The sequence below is a fragment of the Schistocerca serialis genome, chromosome 3 (genome assembly GCF_023864345.2).
Source record: "Schistocerca serialis cubense isolate TAMUIC-IGC-003099 chromosome 3, iqSchSeri2.2, whole genome shotgun sequence".
In the NCBI taxonomy this organism is placed as follows: Eukaryota; Metazoa; Arthropoda; class Insecta; order Orthoptera; family Acrididae; genus Schistocerca; species Schistocerca serialis.
The window spans coordinates 160,116,707-160,134,610 of record NC_064640.1 but is presented as its reverse complement, the minus strand read 5'-3'; the positions used below and the strand labels follow the sequence as shown (position 1 = coordinate 160,134,610).

Genomic DNA, 17,904 nt, shown 5'->3' with positions numbered 1-17,904 from the left:
ACTACCCTGGCCAGCAAGATCTCCGGATCTGTCCCCCATTGAGCATGTTTGGGACTGGATGAAGCGTCGTCTCACGCGGTCTGCACGTCCAGCACGAACGCTGGTCCAACTGAGGCGCCAGGTGGAAATGGCATGGCAAGCCGTTCCACAGGACTACATCCAGCATCTCTACGATCGTCTTCATGGGAGAATAGCAGCCTGCATTGCTGCGAAAGGTGAATATACACTGTACTAGTGCCAACATTGTGCATGCTCTGTTGCCTGTGTCTATGTGCCTGTGGTTCTGTCAGTGTGATCAAGTGATGTATCTGACCCCAGGAATGTGTCAATAAAGTTTCCCCTTCCTGGGACAATGAATTCACGGTGTTCTTATTTCAATTTCCAGGAGTGTACCATTAATAAACATTTTTCTCCTTCAGGTTACCCTCCATTCAGAAGGCTGTTGCACGCAGTGACTGTTATATTGACTTGTAAATAATAGATTTCAGCTATCAGTCGTCCTTTTGAAATTTTATTGGCAGATATAGATTTCAGCTAAAAACTAGCCATTCTCAATGCACTATCATTTTTGATAAATGCATGTAATGCCTGTTGGTCGCACTTCACCCACAGTTCATTTAATTGGTAGTGCATTGAGAATGGCTACTTTCTAGCTGATATCTAAATCTGCCAATAAAATTTCAAAAGGACGACTGATAGCTGAAATCTATTATTTACAAAACATTTTTCTGTCAAAGATCTGATCTCTTTCTCTTACCTCTTTAAATGGGGGACCACTGTTCCTCACATCTGCAAGTATTACGTCTCTATTACTTTGCACGTGTTCCCCTTGTGGTGCTAAACAGCAACTATCAAGACCAAATGGAAAGATTGGACCTTTAATATCAACATACCAACTGAACATAGAAGGCATAAGCAGAGAAAAGAGTGAATGTTTATCCAGAACACTGAAAGATCATCAAATTCATATCATCTTATTCTAAGAAACCCATGCACAACTTCACAGCAGAGGAAAGATTCCAGGCTTTAAGCTTGTTACTACTAAAGGTCATCCGAAACATGGCCCAACTTATGCAACAAGCAACATAAGTTACTTTGAGGTCTTGCCATCATGTTCAGATGATAACAGTTTCACAGCCACAGTTAAAGTGAGGAACTTGACAATAGTCAACCTGCAAAAACCACCAGGATGCAACTGGCCCCCTCCACTTGTGCCCTCTCTACAACAACAAATTATCATCGCTGGAGACTTCAAAAGCCACAACATATCTTGAGGATATCAAGAATGTGACAAAAATTGACAAAAAACTTGTCGACTGCATGGAAACAGAAAACCTCAAATTTGGATATGATGCGAAAGGCAAGGCAACCTTCTTTTCTGCCTGATGGATTAAGGGCTACACACTTGACCTGTCCTTTATCACAGAGTCTCCAAATATGTCCAATGAGGTGTGCCACTAAGTCATAACAAGATTCCCTTCTTGTCAGCATCGTACAATATTTCTCCAGAGAGGACTGTTCATACCCATCATCTACTACTATCCAAAGCCAAGATGGAACATTAAAAAAGCCAACTGGTCTGTATTTTCCACACAAACAGATAAGATGGATAAAACCAACCTTCAACAACTACAATAAATTCATTGGTGTATTGAGAAGTGGAGCAAAATAATGCATACCAAGAGGATGTGCAGATAATACATTCCTGGCTGGAATGAAGACAGCGAATGGCTTCACAAGGAATTCGAAGACAGTGCTGATCCTGCTACTGCCTCCGACCTTCTACATTCACTAAATCAGAGCAGACAAAAAAGATTGAAAGAAACTGTAGCTTCCTTGGATCATATTCAGTCTAGCAGGAAGGCCTGGTTCTTAATCAGCAAGCTGAATACAGCAAACACCATCACCCGACAAAAATCTAACACAAATTTAGATGATATGGCCAATTACATGATCTCCACCTCTAAGTCAACAAGAGATAAAAAACATCAAAAGAGAAATTAGACACCTCTTAACAGTAAAGATACAGTCGGCTCCACAAACATCTGAGTTTTTCCACTCCATTCCAATTGGGAGAGACCATCATAGGAGCTATAAAGAACATGAAGACTAGGAAGGCATCAGGCGTTGAGGGTACTTATGCTGAATTTCTGTTGTACTGTGGTCCTGGTATTCTCAAATGGCTGGACACCTTTTTGCAAATATCCCAAGTCAGGTCATCTTCTACCTCTCTTCAAGAAAACTAGGATCACTGCTGTACTAAAGCCAAATGAAGATTCGTTTCAAGTTGAAAACTGCCCCATTGCTCCCCTTAGTGTCATGTTAAAGCTCCTGGAGATGCTAATTCATAACAGAATCCTGTCAGCCATCACAAACATGACCCAATAGGGAAAGCTGAGTTTAGACCAGAAGAGGATGTGAGGAACAGGTGCCAGCAATAGCAACTCATATCAAAAATGGCATTGAGAAGCAGAAGATAAACAGGAGGGTCCTCTTGGATCTAAATGCAGCCTGCGATACTGCCTGGCACGACAAACTCCTGCTCAAATTCATCAGCATCATTCTGCATCACAAACTAACCATTCTAATTAGTAACATAATCAACAATAGATACTTGGAGGTGTTCTGAGAACTCTGAAAGCAGAGTTCACAAAATAATATATTGTATCCCACAGGGTTCTGTTTTGGCCCAATTCCTTTTAAATTTGTATACATACGATCTTCCAGAAAGAAAGACCAGGAAATTTATTTATGCTGATGATATTGCTTTGATCGCTCAGGATCAAAGCTTCAGGGAAGCCAAAGCAACACTAACATAAAACCTGAAGACATAGGATGAATACTTCAAACATAACTCTCATTGCAATACTCCAAAATACCTAGGTGTGCCCATAGGCAGGTTTTTGACATACAAAAGCCATCTCTGGAATGTGGCAGCAAAACCAAAACTTGGAACGATCTACTCCAGAAGTTAACAAAAACCGCCTGAGGTGACACTACAACAGTCCTCAGATCAGCTCTAGTTCTTTAATATTCATTCATGGAATACTGCAGTTCCCCCTGACTAACCAGTGGTCACAGTAAAATAATTGAAACACAGTTCAATTAACCAATGCACCTCCTCATTGCAGGGTGTATTTTCCCCACAAACATACTATGGCTAGTGCTACATAGTGATACTTCAGCACCACCCATAAGAAGATCACAGCAATTGCTGAATCCAGAATTAGCAATCCATTCAGAAATTTCATCATCACAACCCCAGCAACTGAGCTCTAGAAAACCATCGCAGCACACAGCAATCAGGTTGTAGGACATTAACTTCAACAGGCAAGAAGCCTTCAACAATAGCAAGAACAATCTTCCACGAAGCACTGTCAATTAATCAAAGCTCCCTGGGACCGACGAGCAAGTTTTCATCCAACCCAACAACATTGGTGCATACTGAATTGGATCAGAACTCCATTGGTGTACCAATGGGGGTGGAAGTTCTACCATGAATGTGACTCCGGTGACAAGGAGCAAATAGTACCTCACATAATATTTGAATGTTTCCTCAGAACATTCAAAGGGACACTGGAAGACCATCACAATTTGTCTGCAGAAGCTTCTCACGGGATTTTCAACTCTTACTTAGAGCTGTGAACCCATTACGAACTTGAGATAGTGAGTATCAGTATAGAAATGTATAACAAAAAAAAATAAGCAATTTTTGAAAATATACTGTAATTCCTTCTCATCCCATCTGTTAAGTCTCCCCTGACTTGGGGTTCTGGGCAACTTTTCTGAACCCTCACCATTTCTTAAATCTCACCACTACTTTTCCTTGAACCCTTTTCCTTCCCCTACAACCCTTCTGCCAGAAGAAGGAGCCACTGGCTCTAAAAGCTTGCAGATTTCAGTGCCTTAATATGTGTGTTCTACTGCTGCCACTTGGTGTACAGAAATGTACGTATTTGTTGTAAATGGTTGCCTATATTTCTCTGTCACCATACAATAAATAAATATATAACCTCTTTAAAGTAATGAAGCAAATATTTAGAAATTACAGAGCAAGGAAAGAAATCAAAGAGCAAAATATTATGATTATTTCCACAATGGCCCTAGTTGGGCCCTAGTGGAGAGCTCCTTTGGTACATAAGAAATATTATTCAAATTTTTTGATGGCATCAGTGGAATATTTTTTCTAAATCCTTTCTCAATATGTATCTTGTGTTTCAGTTTCCATTTCAGCATTTTTTTTAAACTGTGACATCTGGTGATATCTCCAACCATTTGTCCATTACTCAGCTTTTTAGCTTGATGTGGAACCAAGAGAACTTGACTTAAATAAGATCTTGAGCAAAAGAAATGCATTAAGGTTTTGCTGTTTAGCCCACCAATGCTAATAAAATGTGAGAGAGGTATGAAAATAAACAGTGGCATTCTTACTTCATATGGATGTAAGAATAAACAAGGAAAACTTTGGGAAAATCCAATAAAATTGTCTTGGTCACCTCAATCATCTAGCATGAAATGACACAAATTCTTAATAGAATAAAACAACCAAGTACCTTGAAATTATCCCAGCTGGCACTACCTTGGGTTACTCCAGGTCAGTCCAGTAGAACGAATGCCCTGCCTGCTAATGTTTGCAGAATGTCCTTCTCCATCATCACAGCACTGTAACAAACAGCACTCGATACACGAGTCTTATGAGCATTACGAACACAATGAGAATTCACAGGCTCACTATGTCAAACGGTTATCACTGGTTCTTGCCCCACTGTAACTTGAGATTGTGATAATGCGGCACAGTGCTAATGAGTGTATGGGAGAAGCTGTGATTACAGGAACAGTAAAGGGAAGTTGCTGGAGGATGACAACTGCAGTTGATTCTGGTGGCAAGCCAAGTGACTGCCCATTGACTCAACTGAAAAAAGAAAAACAGTTGTCATCTCAGATTCCTGCAGCAAATGGTGGCAGGTATCTAACACAGCAAATATCAGTATATGGAGGCCCAGATAAGGGAGCCCATTTGAACTATGGACACTGCCACAACACAGGTGCATATGGTATTGGCCAGAGGATGTTCAGTAATGTTTCGCGGCCTGTCGCTGAAGTATTTCCACAAGGTAATGACCATGTATGGTTATGGACCTGTAAGTACTTTGTAACATGTGAGGGTATCATCTTTGGAGGCTGTTAACAGTATATTCTTCATTTGAGTTTTAAAAATGTACACTGTATTCCCATGTGGAGCTGGGTGGAACAGCAGCAGACATGAACTGTGGTCAGTTGCCTGTTACGATGATGTATGATGTTCCGTCAATGACGAACTCTGTTAGGGCTTTGGCCAAAGGGAAAAAGGTTGTGGAGGGTCTGCCTGAGTCTGTGCTCAAGCCTGATGTGCTCAGTGAGGTGCCTAGTACATCGCCCGCGACTGTTTTGTGGCTGGTGATGAACGGTGGTTAATATTTTTTCTTATTTTAGTTGCATGGTCACACTTGAACTTCTGCAGCCTTAATTTCTTTGAAAAACTAATTCTGAGGTGACTGATGTATGTCAGGTGCATTGGATCCGATAGTTACAGGGCCTTTTGTACAGATTTCATGAACTGGTAATCCACTCCTTAATAAATGTCATGAATGTGAAAACTGGTGCTAGATTTGATGGCAAAGTAGACTCTGCACTATCTGAAATTTTTACTGTTACATATAAATATGTAATGGATACTGTTTTCTCACTTTTGAAGCCGCTGTTGTTGCACAACCATCTGTTCTTCTTGTTGTTACTGTTACTGCAGTTGCTCTTGCGATATGTTTAAAAATTATGGGTTCACCACTCTTACCACTTCAGTGAAAACGTAAATTTTTATCTTTCATTTCTCACCATTTACTGATACCAGTAGCCAGACCTCAATGGGACGATCACTTGTATACCTGTCTACTCATGGTTATTGTTATCAACTGATCATTATAGCCTAATCACAGTTCAAGTATAAAAAAAAAAAAAAAAAAAAAAAAAAAAAAATTCTGAAGTCCATCAACAAGATAATCACACAAACTACAAAGAATATACCAATCACAAACAAACCTAAGATAAGTAATGGTTCACTAAGCCTAAAGTTATGTATGGTGAGTACAGGTGGTTCACCAAGAAATGTAGAGATAAGATGGCAGTCCCCATTTTATTCCAAATTGTGGGACATGGCATGACATGTAAAGCTTGTACAACTAATGAGAGTGGAAACTCTAGGCTGAGTCGCAGCTGATCATCTGTTCTTCCAGTTGAGAAACAAGAAAATTAGTTTTCATAACAATTTAAGACAATGCACTGCAGAGATTGCCTCTTCATATAATTTCATTATTGATACTGCTCATCTTATATATTGGTTGGAGATGAATATCTGTGGTCATGGAAGAAGACAACAGATGGCCATGTATTTTTACAATCTACAGAATTAATTACATAAACCTGACTATATTAAAATCTTGGAAATTTACACAAATAGCTGTGACAGTTCACGAACTAAGTTAAAACATTCAGGTCCCCTTGTACTCACAACAGTACTTAGAATTATGCCTTGTGAAGGTATGTACTAGTCAACAAATACATCCAAATGCAATTTTAATGGTGTTATCAACTGAATTTTTGATTTAATACAATTAAAAAAATATTGTGTGACATGAAAGGAATAATCTGGAATATAATACCACAAGATAATAGAGAATAAATAAAGTGTGGACATTCTTGTGCATTCCTCTCAACTTGTTACTTGTGTATTAATAAAGATGAGTTTAGTTATTATCAAACAAATTTCTCTATTCTAAAAAGTACATACAAACATAATCTTCAATAACAAATTTAATAAAAACTGAACATAATACTTATTACTTACATTCCTTTTATTTAACAGCATTTTATTTACAAAGTGAATCAGATTCATTATAATACTTGTTGTTTTACTTGTGTCAAAGTCATCAGCCAGTGCTGAATGAATACTGATCCTTGCCTCTTCTAATGACTGAAAAGCAAAATATACACTAATGAGAATATTTACCTTTCAGTACTTTATTTACAATTTCTTCAATAAAGCAATAAAACTAATATACCTTCAGAACTTCAGGTTCATCAATTACTCCTGTATCCTTATATCCATTTATAGAAGCTTCACAGTCTACAAGAAAATCCTTAATCTTTCTGTACACTCCTCGAGCATGCTCCATTGATGAGTGGGTAAACTCAATGCCTGTAAAAAGCACAGGTAAACTTAAAAAAAGTCACTATCACTAATCCTGAAAGCAATAAATCATACAAAAAGCTTTGAGAAAACTTTAACATAACATCAAGAGCACAGCGTGAGCAAAGCTGCTTATACTAATCTTCCGCATGCTCAATTCTTCCTTAGTAAGCCACTAAAACAGAACAACAAATGAAAGCAAAGGTTTCATTTGATCCCCACAATGAATACAAAAACACAGATATCTTAGTGATACCTAAACCTACATTACATCAGACTTCCGTTACAGAAAACTGGCGTCCTTATAATATCATAATGTTAAATAAGACAAAATTGCCTTTTTTTTTATTACTGATGCAATTATATTCAGAGAAAGCCACTCATCAATTTGAGGGGGACCTCAGATATGATAATATTGCAAAATTCTGCTCCCTATGAAATTGGAAAACATGGGTGGAGGGGGGGGGGGGGGGAGGGGGGGAGTGAAATATTTAATGAGACAAACATGAGTAACTTTCACAAAAATCATTATCTTTCTAACCCAGTCTTCGCGTCTGAGCAAGGTATTAAATTCAACTACAAATCTACAACTAAAACCAAATGTGAATGAGAACAGTATTAATTTACCATCAATAAGCAAGTCTCTCAAGGTATTATTGTCTTTTATGAAATACAGAAAAATTATAAAAGGTGAAATAAGACACCACAAGCAGAGTTAATACACTTAAAGACTGATAGCCAATGGTAAGGAGTAGCCACCAAACTACCAAGCACGAGTATTCCCAAATTAAAATTAAATCCAACATTATGACTCTCACAAACTCACAAAACTGGTCCTATATGAGTAAGGACACTTTTTTAAAAAACTTCTACAGATGTGCAAACTAAATGTAAGTACGTAATTCCACAGTCAGGCCCAGAGGACCACATGCAGCCGACCGACCATCATGTCATCCTCTTTCACATAGCATCATTTGGAAATGTTATGGAGGGGGATGGGGTGAACACACTGTACACTGCTCTCCTGGACATTGTCTGCATTTCAGATGTTGGAACCTTTACTTCTCATTCAAGCAGCTCCTCAATTGGCATCATGGGACTGACTGCACCCCATTCCAGTCCTTCCATCAAAGAAAAATCCATGGCAGTACTGAAAAATTGAACCCAGGTCCTCTGCATGGCAGTCAGACATGCTAACTGTTGTAACCGTGACTGGAATGGTTGCAGGGTGGCCAAGAACGAAGTGCGGAGGGACCAAACGGAGAGCAGCCTGCGAACAAACAAACAAACAGAAAGGACGGACACGAACAACGACGGACGACTGAGTGAGACCTTATGACGACAACACGCAAGAAGCAATGGGGTGACAGAGACAACCAAATGAATTCACAATGTCCACTTGTAACGAAAACAAAGTACTGTAAACACGCTGTCTGTTGCTGAGAGGTCAATAGACTCCACGGAGTTCAGACTGCCTAGCTCAGCGAGAGGCAGGCACTTATATACATAATAAGGCATGCCACTATTGGCTGCTGGGACCATGTGTTCCACCGTGGCACCCCCATGTTGTACTCGAGCCAGGAACATGCGTAGCCGTGGCTTACGGCGCGATAGCTATAGAGACCTCTAGTGGTAATCGAGGTCCATGCTGTGTGGCGCGGATTCAAAACCCGCGGCGCTTGGTACCAGACTGACTGCTCAGCAATGGAGATGGATGTAAACTGTATGTTGGAACATTCATTCAGCTACACAGTTTGTGGAAAAGATTTCACACAGGTCACGGATTACATCTCGTCAGACTGGGAAAGACATTTTTTAGTAGTTTGCTTTCCTAAAAGGTGCACATGAAATTAAGTTTGCAACATGAGTTTACATACGTCATTTCTCTGAAGGACAATAAGAGTAATTAAGCAAGCAGTGTTATCAAATAGCAGTGATTTCTCACAAGATCAAGAGAAATGACAAAAACAGTGCTTTTTTTTTATGAAAGAAAAAACACTCCAACAGTTCTAACTTGGGCAGCTACAGAACGTCAAAATCATACAGGCCATATACTTATTTCTGCTTAAATTAAAACAAAAATAAAGACAGAACATTTATGTTGCTAAAAATTAATATTATTTGTATTTTCCTAGCACTACGTGGTGACACATTTATCAGAACACTGTCTAGCACACTGTTTAGTTTCATTCCTCATGGACATGTGGGCATCATATTAGGAAACTGAGAAAAAATTGTGATGCTGGAATTTATATCTGGTATGGTTTAATTAGACATTACACCACACTGCTCAAAACTATATGGAGAGTCCAGACCTATAAGACTGATTAAAAGAAATATAATAATTGCTAGCTTATTTGAGTCTCGTCATGGTGATATAAACACATTTTTCCTTTTTTCAAATTTTGAGTTAATGGTGAGAGAAACTACTGAAATTTAAATTAAAGGTGTTATCTCTGGAAATTTCAACATTTAAATGGCACAGTTCAGAGCAAAACATTAACACTTTGTGATTGCGAAAATTGTATTGCATGTACAAATGTCCAATACATTACGATACCTGCTTATATAATATTATTGTTAACTTTTACATGAACGATTATATGGGTAATTTGCAGGTGGAATTTTTGAATACCATGAACCATTTCTTCTAATACACTATCATAAGCAACCAATTCATTCCAATAAAATTAGTGTCATGGGTAAGAGCTCAAAAGAGGTACATTGCACACCGGCATCCAAAATTAATGCAACAAACTGCTATTTCTCTGTCCTGTGTCTAATTCACGATATAATCATACAAACTGTCAACAGATGTCTGTATGATCATGTTCTGCACAGAAGATGGCATTTCGGTCAATGCAAAACCACGCCAACGATGATGTCGGGGCATCTATCAAACAGAGTAGCATTTGCTGGGTAGTTCCACATCAACAATTGCCACGTACACAGTCACAGAAAGTGCAGTATGGTACAGTGAAACCACCTTCCAGACTTCCTCCGGAGGAGGGCCACAGGAATAATGGAGGAGGGACAATCGCAAACTAATTTCTCCCAATGGCTTAACATGAATCGTTCTGTTGTTTGTTGGATGTGGCAACAGTTTATAGAGACCAAAACTGTATTACGAAGACCAGGCCAGATCCAACCACATATGACATCAGAAAGAGATGGCCATTATGTGGCTGTAAGGGCACAACAGTATCACCTTCGTACTGTGCAGCTGCTGGCATCTTTTCTCACAGCATCCACTGAATGTGTTGTATCGAAACAAACGGTGTAGAGAAGGCTTTGACAGAGTGGCCTTTATTGTTGGAGACCTACTGTATGTTTGCCCCTTTCACAAAAGGAAACGAATAGAGTGAAGTTATCAACATGCCACCTCAACAGTGAGCCAATGTTCTCTTCACAGATGAGTCCCGATTTGGTCTGTAGAGTGGTTTTTGACTGATTCGCATCTGAACATGTGGAATACGATTTTGAGACCCGAACATTGTGGAAAGAGACCAGTGTCAAGGAGGATCCCTAATGGTGTGGGTAGGGATCATGTTGATCATTCGAACATCTCTTCATGAAATTGTGAGGGTGAATTGGAAAGATTTAACTGCTGACAGGTATCATGACAAGGTCTTGGGTCCTCATGTATGATTTTGCGAGGTGCTGTGCGCCCAGACTTCGTACTGATGGATGACGATGCTCGACCTCATAGAGCATCGAGTGGCTGATGTTCTCTAGGAAGCAGAAGATACTGTACGCATGGTGTGACATGCTCACCCTCCCGACATGGATCCCATAGAGCACGCCTGAGGTGCACTAGGTAGATGGGTTGCATTACATCAGCATCTACCAATCACTCTCCAAGACTTGCAAGCAGTTCCACAGGAGGAATGAACATTATTGCCTCAACATGACATTGATGACATTATTCACAGCATGCTCCCTTGTTGTCATGTCTGTATTGCAGGCAAAGGTGGTCACACACGTTAGTGAGCACATTAACCAGTTGTCAGAATGCGTGTGCAAATCTGTTAAGTTGGAAAAAATGAAGAACATTTTCATCTACTGTTATACATGTTGTAATTGTTTATGTTCTGTATTCTTTACATTGTTTCTACGTTATCATTACCTGTCTGTACTGTTTTGTGGCAAAATAAATTCAGCCTTGCTAAATTTCCTTTTGTTGCTTTGATTTTGGACATCAGTGTATTATTTATTGATATTTCCAACAACACAAATTGGAACTCATATTTGAGTGTCAAATTGGAGAAGTTGAAGTTGAAAGTGCTTTTGATAATTAATACAAGGGTTGGAATTTAATGGCAACTATTTATTCACAACCAATACAAAAGGGTTACGTGTTTGCACCTGTTTTTGTACTTCCAAGTAGTCACCAGCGTTGTGTAGAACCTGTTGCCAACTATGTGGATGGTGAAGTATACCGTTAGCAGAGCCTGTTGTAGTGGGACGTGAAATTGAAGTGTCACCCATCCACCAGTGTCAGCCCAGTTTGCAGGTGAATATAAGTTTAATTTAGTTTTTGTTCATGTATTTTTGTAATATTTGTAATGGTTGTGAATTATCTAAAGTTTTGTATTTATTTTTTATGTTTCATGTACGGAGAGGGCAGCGCAACGAACGGAGACAGCATCCTCGCTGCCGGGACCAGAGAGAAAATTGCTGGCCACTATACATCGCGGGTCGACAGCCAAAGAGCAACAGAAGATCCTGAAACCGAGTTGTTGCGTCGTGCTTCTAAAAACTGAAAAATTGAGATTTTTTTATGTTTCTACAACAATAACATCATAGAAAGTTTAATCATGTTGTAAATGTTCAGTTCTATCTTGTCAAGGCTCAGGTTCACGTCTATATGTAGGAAGATAATAAACTAGTGGATGCTACTGAAGTTTAAATACGTGTTCCGAGAATTTATTTATGAGGAATTATGTTAAGTAATTTATTTGACAAGATTATTAATTTTGACAACGTTCATCGCGAGCTTGAATCTCGAAACTTTATTCAATGTGGTTCTAATATCTATTAAAGCAGATAACTTGCATTAATATAATTTCTGAGAAGAAACAAACGACATCTAAATTGAAAAAGTTTGTGCAAACCAATTGGCCTGAGTGACATAATTCTGCGCATACGACTCAAATGATGATGTTTTAATTACAGTTTCGTTCAAGAACCATTTAGAGACAATTTAAAAAGAACTTAAATAATTTTGAAGTGTATTGTAACTGACATAGGTGACGAAGCCTACACATGGTCATATATAAAAAAAAAAAAAACCATTTATACAAAACTTACGTCGTTACACTACACTGTACTGTTGATGGTGTGAATGGAGTGGTCTACGCTGCTCAGACACACTTGGAGCGCTATGATACAACATAGGAAATACGGAAGAAAAAAATACACAAGAAAAGTTAACAAAAGGAATGGGAAATAACTTAACAAAGACTAGACTGGCTAATAGGGATGAACGAAATGTCAAAAGCAGATAGAGACACCTGAAGAACAGTATTCATGAAGTAACTTACAAAGCTATAGAAAAAAATACATATATAATGTAACTAAATCTGGTTTAACATAAAATGCCAAGAAAAAGTGTTGGGGAGAAGAAATGCAAGGAAAGTGTGGATTCAAGAAAGGAACAATATGACCCTGAAGGAAACATATTATAAAATCTGCCAGGAAATACAACGAACCCTAAGACAAGAGAAAAGGGAATACTACAACAATATGATAAAGAGAAACAGTTTTCTGGTGTGACGACAAGTGCCGGAACGAAGATCAAGAATGCAAGAGCAGAGAGGGCTGTGAGATGGCATTAGCCAATAGTACGCTGACTAGGACGACACCATGACTGTAGCGGCATCTATACAAAGAGAATATTAGCACCGCACCGCCTAACCGCTGCCGGACTGGAAGACTAGCCATTATACTAACTCTACAGCAGTGACTTGTGAACTGTTTTGTTTTGCTTGTATTGAAATTGTATATGCCAAAGAACATTGATTATTTGCATGTCGCTATTTGATTGAACATACCTCTGTGAATATGCGAAGTTAAGTATTGTCAGTTTAACTTATTGTAATAAACTCCATTAATGTGACTTTCTTGAATTGTTGTCTGTCAATCCGAGAATGTGGCTTTCTAGGCACTCTCTATTGGAGGAGTGGGCAGGATACTACACAGAGGGTGATTTCAAGCATCACATAGTAAGCCAATGTATCATATAAAAATCTTTTGGTAAATTTACTAAAAGAGAACAGTATATTAAGATCAATATGGGAAAATACTGACCAACAAAAGTGACATACAAAAAGATGGAAGACATACTTTTTGCAAATCCTCTACTTTGATGATCCACAGTCATACTTTAACTTGAAGCACCTCATACAGTTGATGTACAAGTCACCACTCCATTATTAAATTAAAGACTAAAACGGCTTGTGGTGAAGACCAGATATACGCTAAGATATTAAAGAATGAAGGATCACAACTGGAATTAGAACTACAGTCTTTAGCAGGAACAATTTGGAAGACAGAAACCGTACCTTACTGGAAAAACACAATTACATGCCCCATATTTTGTGCTATAACTGCAGAGGAATTGCTTTATTGGATATCACTTATAAAATCCTTGTGATATTCCTATTAAACAGACTGAGCTCAATAACTGAAGAACTAATTGGTGACTACCAATGCGGTTTTCACGGAAATATAGCCGCATTAGGTCATTTATTCACTCTAAGACAAATAACAGAGAAGGTGTGGGAATTCAATGTAGACGTCCACATATTGTTTCTATGTTTCAAAAAGGCATATCTAGTATCCACTGACAGACACTCCTGAATACAATGAGGGAATCTGAAATACCATCAAAGCTGATCAGATTAGTTACAATGCGTATAAAGGAAACTTTAGGTTGCACAAAGACACATATAGGAGAAACTGAAAATTTTAGGGTCTTCACTGGACTTTATTTATTTATTTAGAGTATGGCATTTAAGTACATTTCAGTATTGGATCATGTTATTCTACATTACATACATTCACAGACAAACATCTAGTTGTTGTATATATTAAATGGATTTTTGGGATGCCACGAGGAATTCTTGAAAGTCCCCACTGAACGCTCTAGCACTGCATTCTTCTCTGATGTGTTGGATGGTCTGCTTAGGCGCGTCACAGTCACATACTAGCGAAGACAGCAGTCCCCATTTGGAGAGTGAGTCAGCACATCTCCCATGCCCAGTTCTTAGTCGGTTGACCAGATCTTGTGGGGCTGATCAAACCCAGGAACTGCCTCAGTAATACAAGACATTAGGTGGTAAGCTGTTGGGGCATCTGGAGTCATTCTCTTCTCCAAGAGTTGATGTCAGACCCAGTGAGGCTGTCGAAAGCAAAAGGAGGATGTCTGGAACGAAGCCTCTTGATACTCAGATTAGGTATATCGATAAGTACCGATAGTTCAGGGTTTGCTTCAATCTTGTTGTATTCCCTCACCAAGGCTGCTTCTCATTGTATTTTTGGGGGTGGTATATGACTCAGGACACATAGTCATATGTGAGGGGTAGACCTATGATGTCTTGAACGAAGCCTCTTGATACTCAGATCAGGTATATCGATGTGTACCGGTAGTTCAGCATCTGCTTCGATCATGTTGTATTCCCTGACCAAGGCTGCTTCTCCTCGTATTTTTGGGGGTGGTATATGACTCAGGACACGTAGCCATATGTGAGGGGTAGACCTAATGGTTCCTGAAATAATGTGTATGGTGTTGTTAAGTTCGACATCAATTTTGTTCACATGACTACTGTTTAGCCATACTGGACTGAAACAAGGGGACACCATTTCATCTACTGTATTTAATCTTGTCTTGGGATGATAATAGAGAATTTAGTACGCCCAATCCCCAAGGGAGGTGTACGTTATTAGACTTGCCTACACAGATGATACAGCATTAGCACATAGTTCCAAAACAGATGAAGGTAAGACAGAATATCCAGTCATAAGTAAGAAAATCTAAAACGATTCTCCTTTGGCTGTAAAGACTTTGAAGACAGTTGACCACTTAACAGATGGAAAAACACTTCTCAGTTGTAGCAAAATCTTAAAAGATCACTCAGTACTAACAACAAAACCCAATTATTTGACTATTATACTGGTAACATTATCAGGATGTGAATCATTAATGTTTAGAAAGGAAGATGAAGAAAAACTGCTAATATTCGAAATAAAAAAAAACTACGATACATTTGTGGACTGAGGTAGGATGAAAATAACATGGAATGGAACAATAAGAAAAAATAAAAAATTAAGAGAGCTGTACAAACACTGTAACATTGCTTAAGTGCTAGAGAAGAAAGACTGAACTGGGCAGGCCATATAGCAATAATGATGGAAAGTAGACTAGCTCAAACAGCATTTGGTACGGCAACAGATGGAAAAAGAGGAATACCCAGAATTAGATGCAGAGATAATATCCGGGACGACAAAGCTGGGATGAACATCAACATGAGTGGACAAACAATGCAGTCAACAGAAAGTAATGGAAGAGGCTCGTACAGCAGGTGTATGGTTGATAAGGTTCCCGCCATATGTAAAGTACATGTCATTTTTGTATTCTTAAGAAAGTTAAACATAGGCACTTCATTGTGATCTTCTTCAGTAAAACTGTTTTAAAAGACAGAATTTAGTATTTTGGCCTTCATTATATCAGTTTTGTTTTGGTGTTATCATGGTTGACAAGCATTTGGACAGACAATTTTGTTCCATTATCTGATTTTATATAGTATCAAACCATTTTAGCATTTTTGTGGCAGTACAGTATATAAGATCTTGATTCTGTGTTCACTCAATGGTTCTTGCATAGCTGTCCTTGCATGTTTTGGCTTCATTCAACTTTTGCTTTTCAGCAATGGTTGAGTTTCAATTGATTCAGCTATGCAAGTGTCCCTACTTTTGTGTAATAGTTTCCCAACACACTCTTGTTGAAAATGTTACATTTCTGCACTTAATTTGGAGTCAATTTCCAAATACATACTCTGCTCATTACAGTGTCTGTGTTCCCTCTCCATCAGATAGTCTTGTGTGTCACTGATGCTTCCAGAGACATGGAAAATCACAATGGACTTGCAGAAAAACTCAAACATTACTTTTTCATAATAAATGGTTTTTAAAATGTGGTGTCCCTCTAGCTATAATATGGTATTTTCCTCCTCTCTTTCTAGTAGAAACAGGCATGAGACTAAATATACCAACAAAGGTGGAACACATTTTATTCTTAAAAAAACTTACTGTTTCTGTAATGACTCAGCAAGCAGAACATTCTGAATTCATTAGAAGTGTATTCCTTCAAGAAATCAGAAATAGAAATGGTATTCTTCAGTGATTTTGACATTTTTCCACTTTCTTTCAGGTGTAAGTGACCTGCAAACAAAAATTTTATAATGGAGTGCAATCTTTCAACTCTCTGACAATGGAATGGCACACTGTAGCAACATATTTATAATAATGTCATATATTTCAGCTAATTGTATGTAACTGTTAAATTCTTAGCAGTTATGTAGCATGGGTGAAATTAGGTGTTTAATGCCTCATTAACATCTTGGTCTTTAGAAAAATAGCACCATTTCAGCTACACATTTTTAGGATATTTGGATTTTTCAAAGGATCTGTATAAATGTTTGCTTGAGGTGACTCAAGAAAACTACAGATAAGATGGATCAGGGTTCTGAAACCTGCTTTCTTGAATACAAGCCCAGTTATGCCACTCTGCTCAGCCAATACCCAGTAAGAGCAAACACTTACAACCTTGCTAGACATGAAAGTAAATCTGACAAAATAAATAAAATGAGCATTCCAAATAACACATAATAATAATAATTGAAAACACTATCTAATGATGCCAATAAACAAAGTAAGGATTCCTCCTTTGTTAAGATAGATGTTAAAATGTTTGGCACTCTATCAAATTTGGAAAAAAAAACATTGAAAACAATGTTTACTTACATTTAATAGTACAACTATTGGCATTTTAAGCAGAAACATAAATCACTGGTGTCTCTGTAGTATATTTACAATATATGTCTAGATAAATAAAATAAAATAAGTCAATTCTTGATTTCCACTTTTATCCACTGGTTGACTTGTAATTTTGTCAGGTTTTCCATTCTGTTCTCGTACAATTAGGCACACCAGATTCATAACTTATTTGATATTAAATGGCCCCTAGAAATTCCTCACTCTTTACAAACATCCGTCAGCGAGTGTGCTGCATCTTCTCTTGCCCTGATGACTGTGGCAGTGCAAAGTGACATGAACTGCATGAAACATAGCATTGGAGAGTGATACTAATCCATGCCCCCCACAACTGGCACCCACAACTTATGGGTATTGACTGGAACTGGGCTCCAGGCAATATGTCATGCTTGATTGCATTCCAGCTGCACTCAACACGATTAGTTTTACGTGTTCTGGGGTATCACAAAACACATTTTAGGAGCAATGAAGTGATGTATTGCCTTGCTGAAGTTATAGGTTGCTAATGGGATGCTCTGGGAGAACAAACGTATTTGTAAAATTGGGCAGTAGATTCCTGTACTGTCTGCCAGTAAGAGACAATGGCAAGACATATCACGGCCTACATTACATCCCTGTAAACACAAAAC

At 38.4% G+C, this 17,904-nt stretch overlaps 1 protein-coding gene across 2 annotated transcripts in view; it reads right to left on the bottom strand.

Moving 5' to 3' along the window:
- Positions 1-17,904, bottom strand: part of LOC126469866 (cysteine--tRNA ligase, mitochondrial) — a 103,795-nt gene that overhangs the window by 20,454 nt on the left and 65,437 nt on the right. For both annotated transcript variants that reach the window (XM_050097176.1, XM_050097177.1), the window contains 3 exons: positions 16,532-16,663; positions 7,095-7,231; positions 6,881-7,006 (listed from right to left, as the gene is read on the bottom strand). In XM_050097176.1, the coding sequence (XP_049953133.1) occupies positions 6,881-7,006; positions 7,095-7,231; positions 16,532-16,663 (395 nt within the window). The remainder of the gene's footprint in view (positions 1-6,880; positions 7,007-7,094; positions 7,232-16,531; positions 16,664-17,904) is intronic.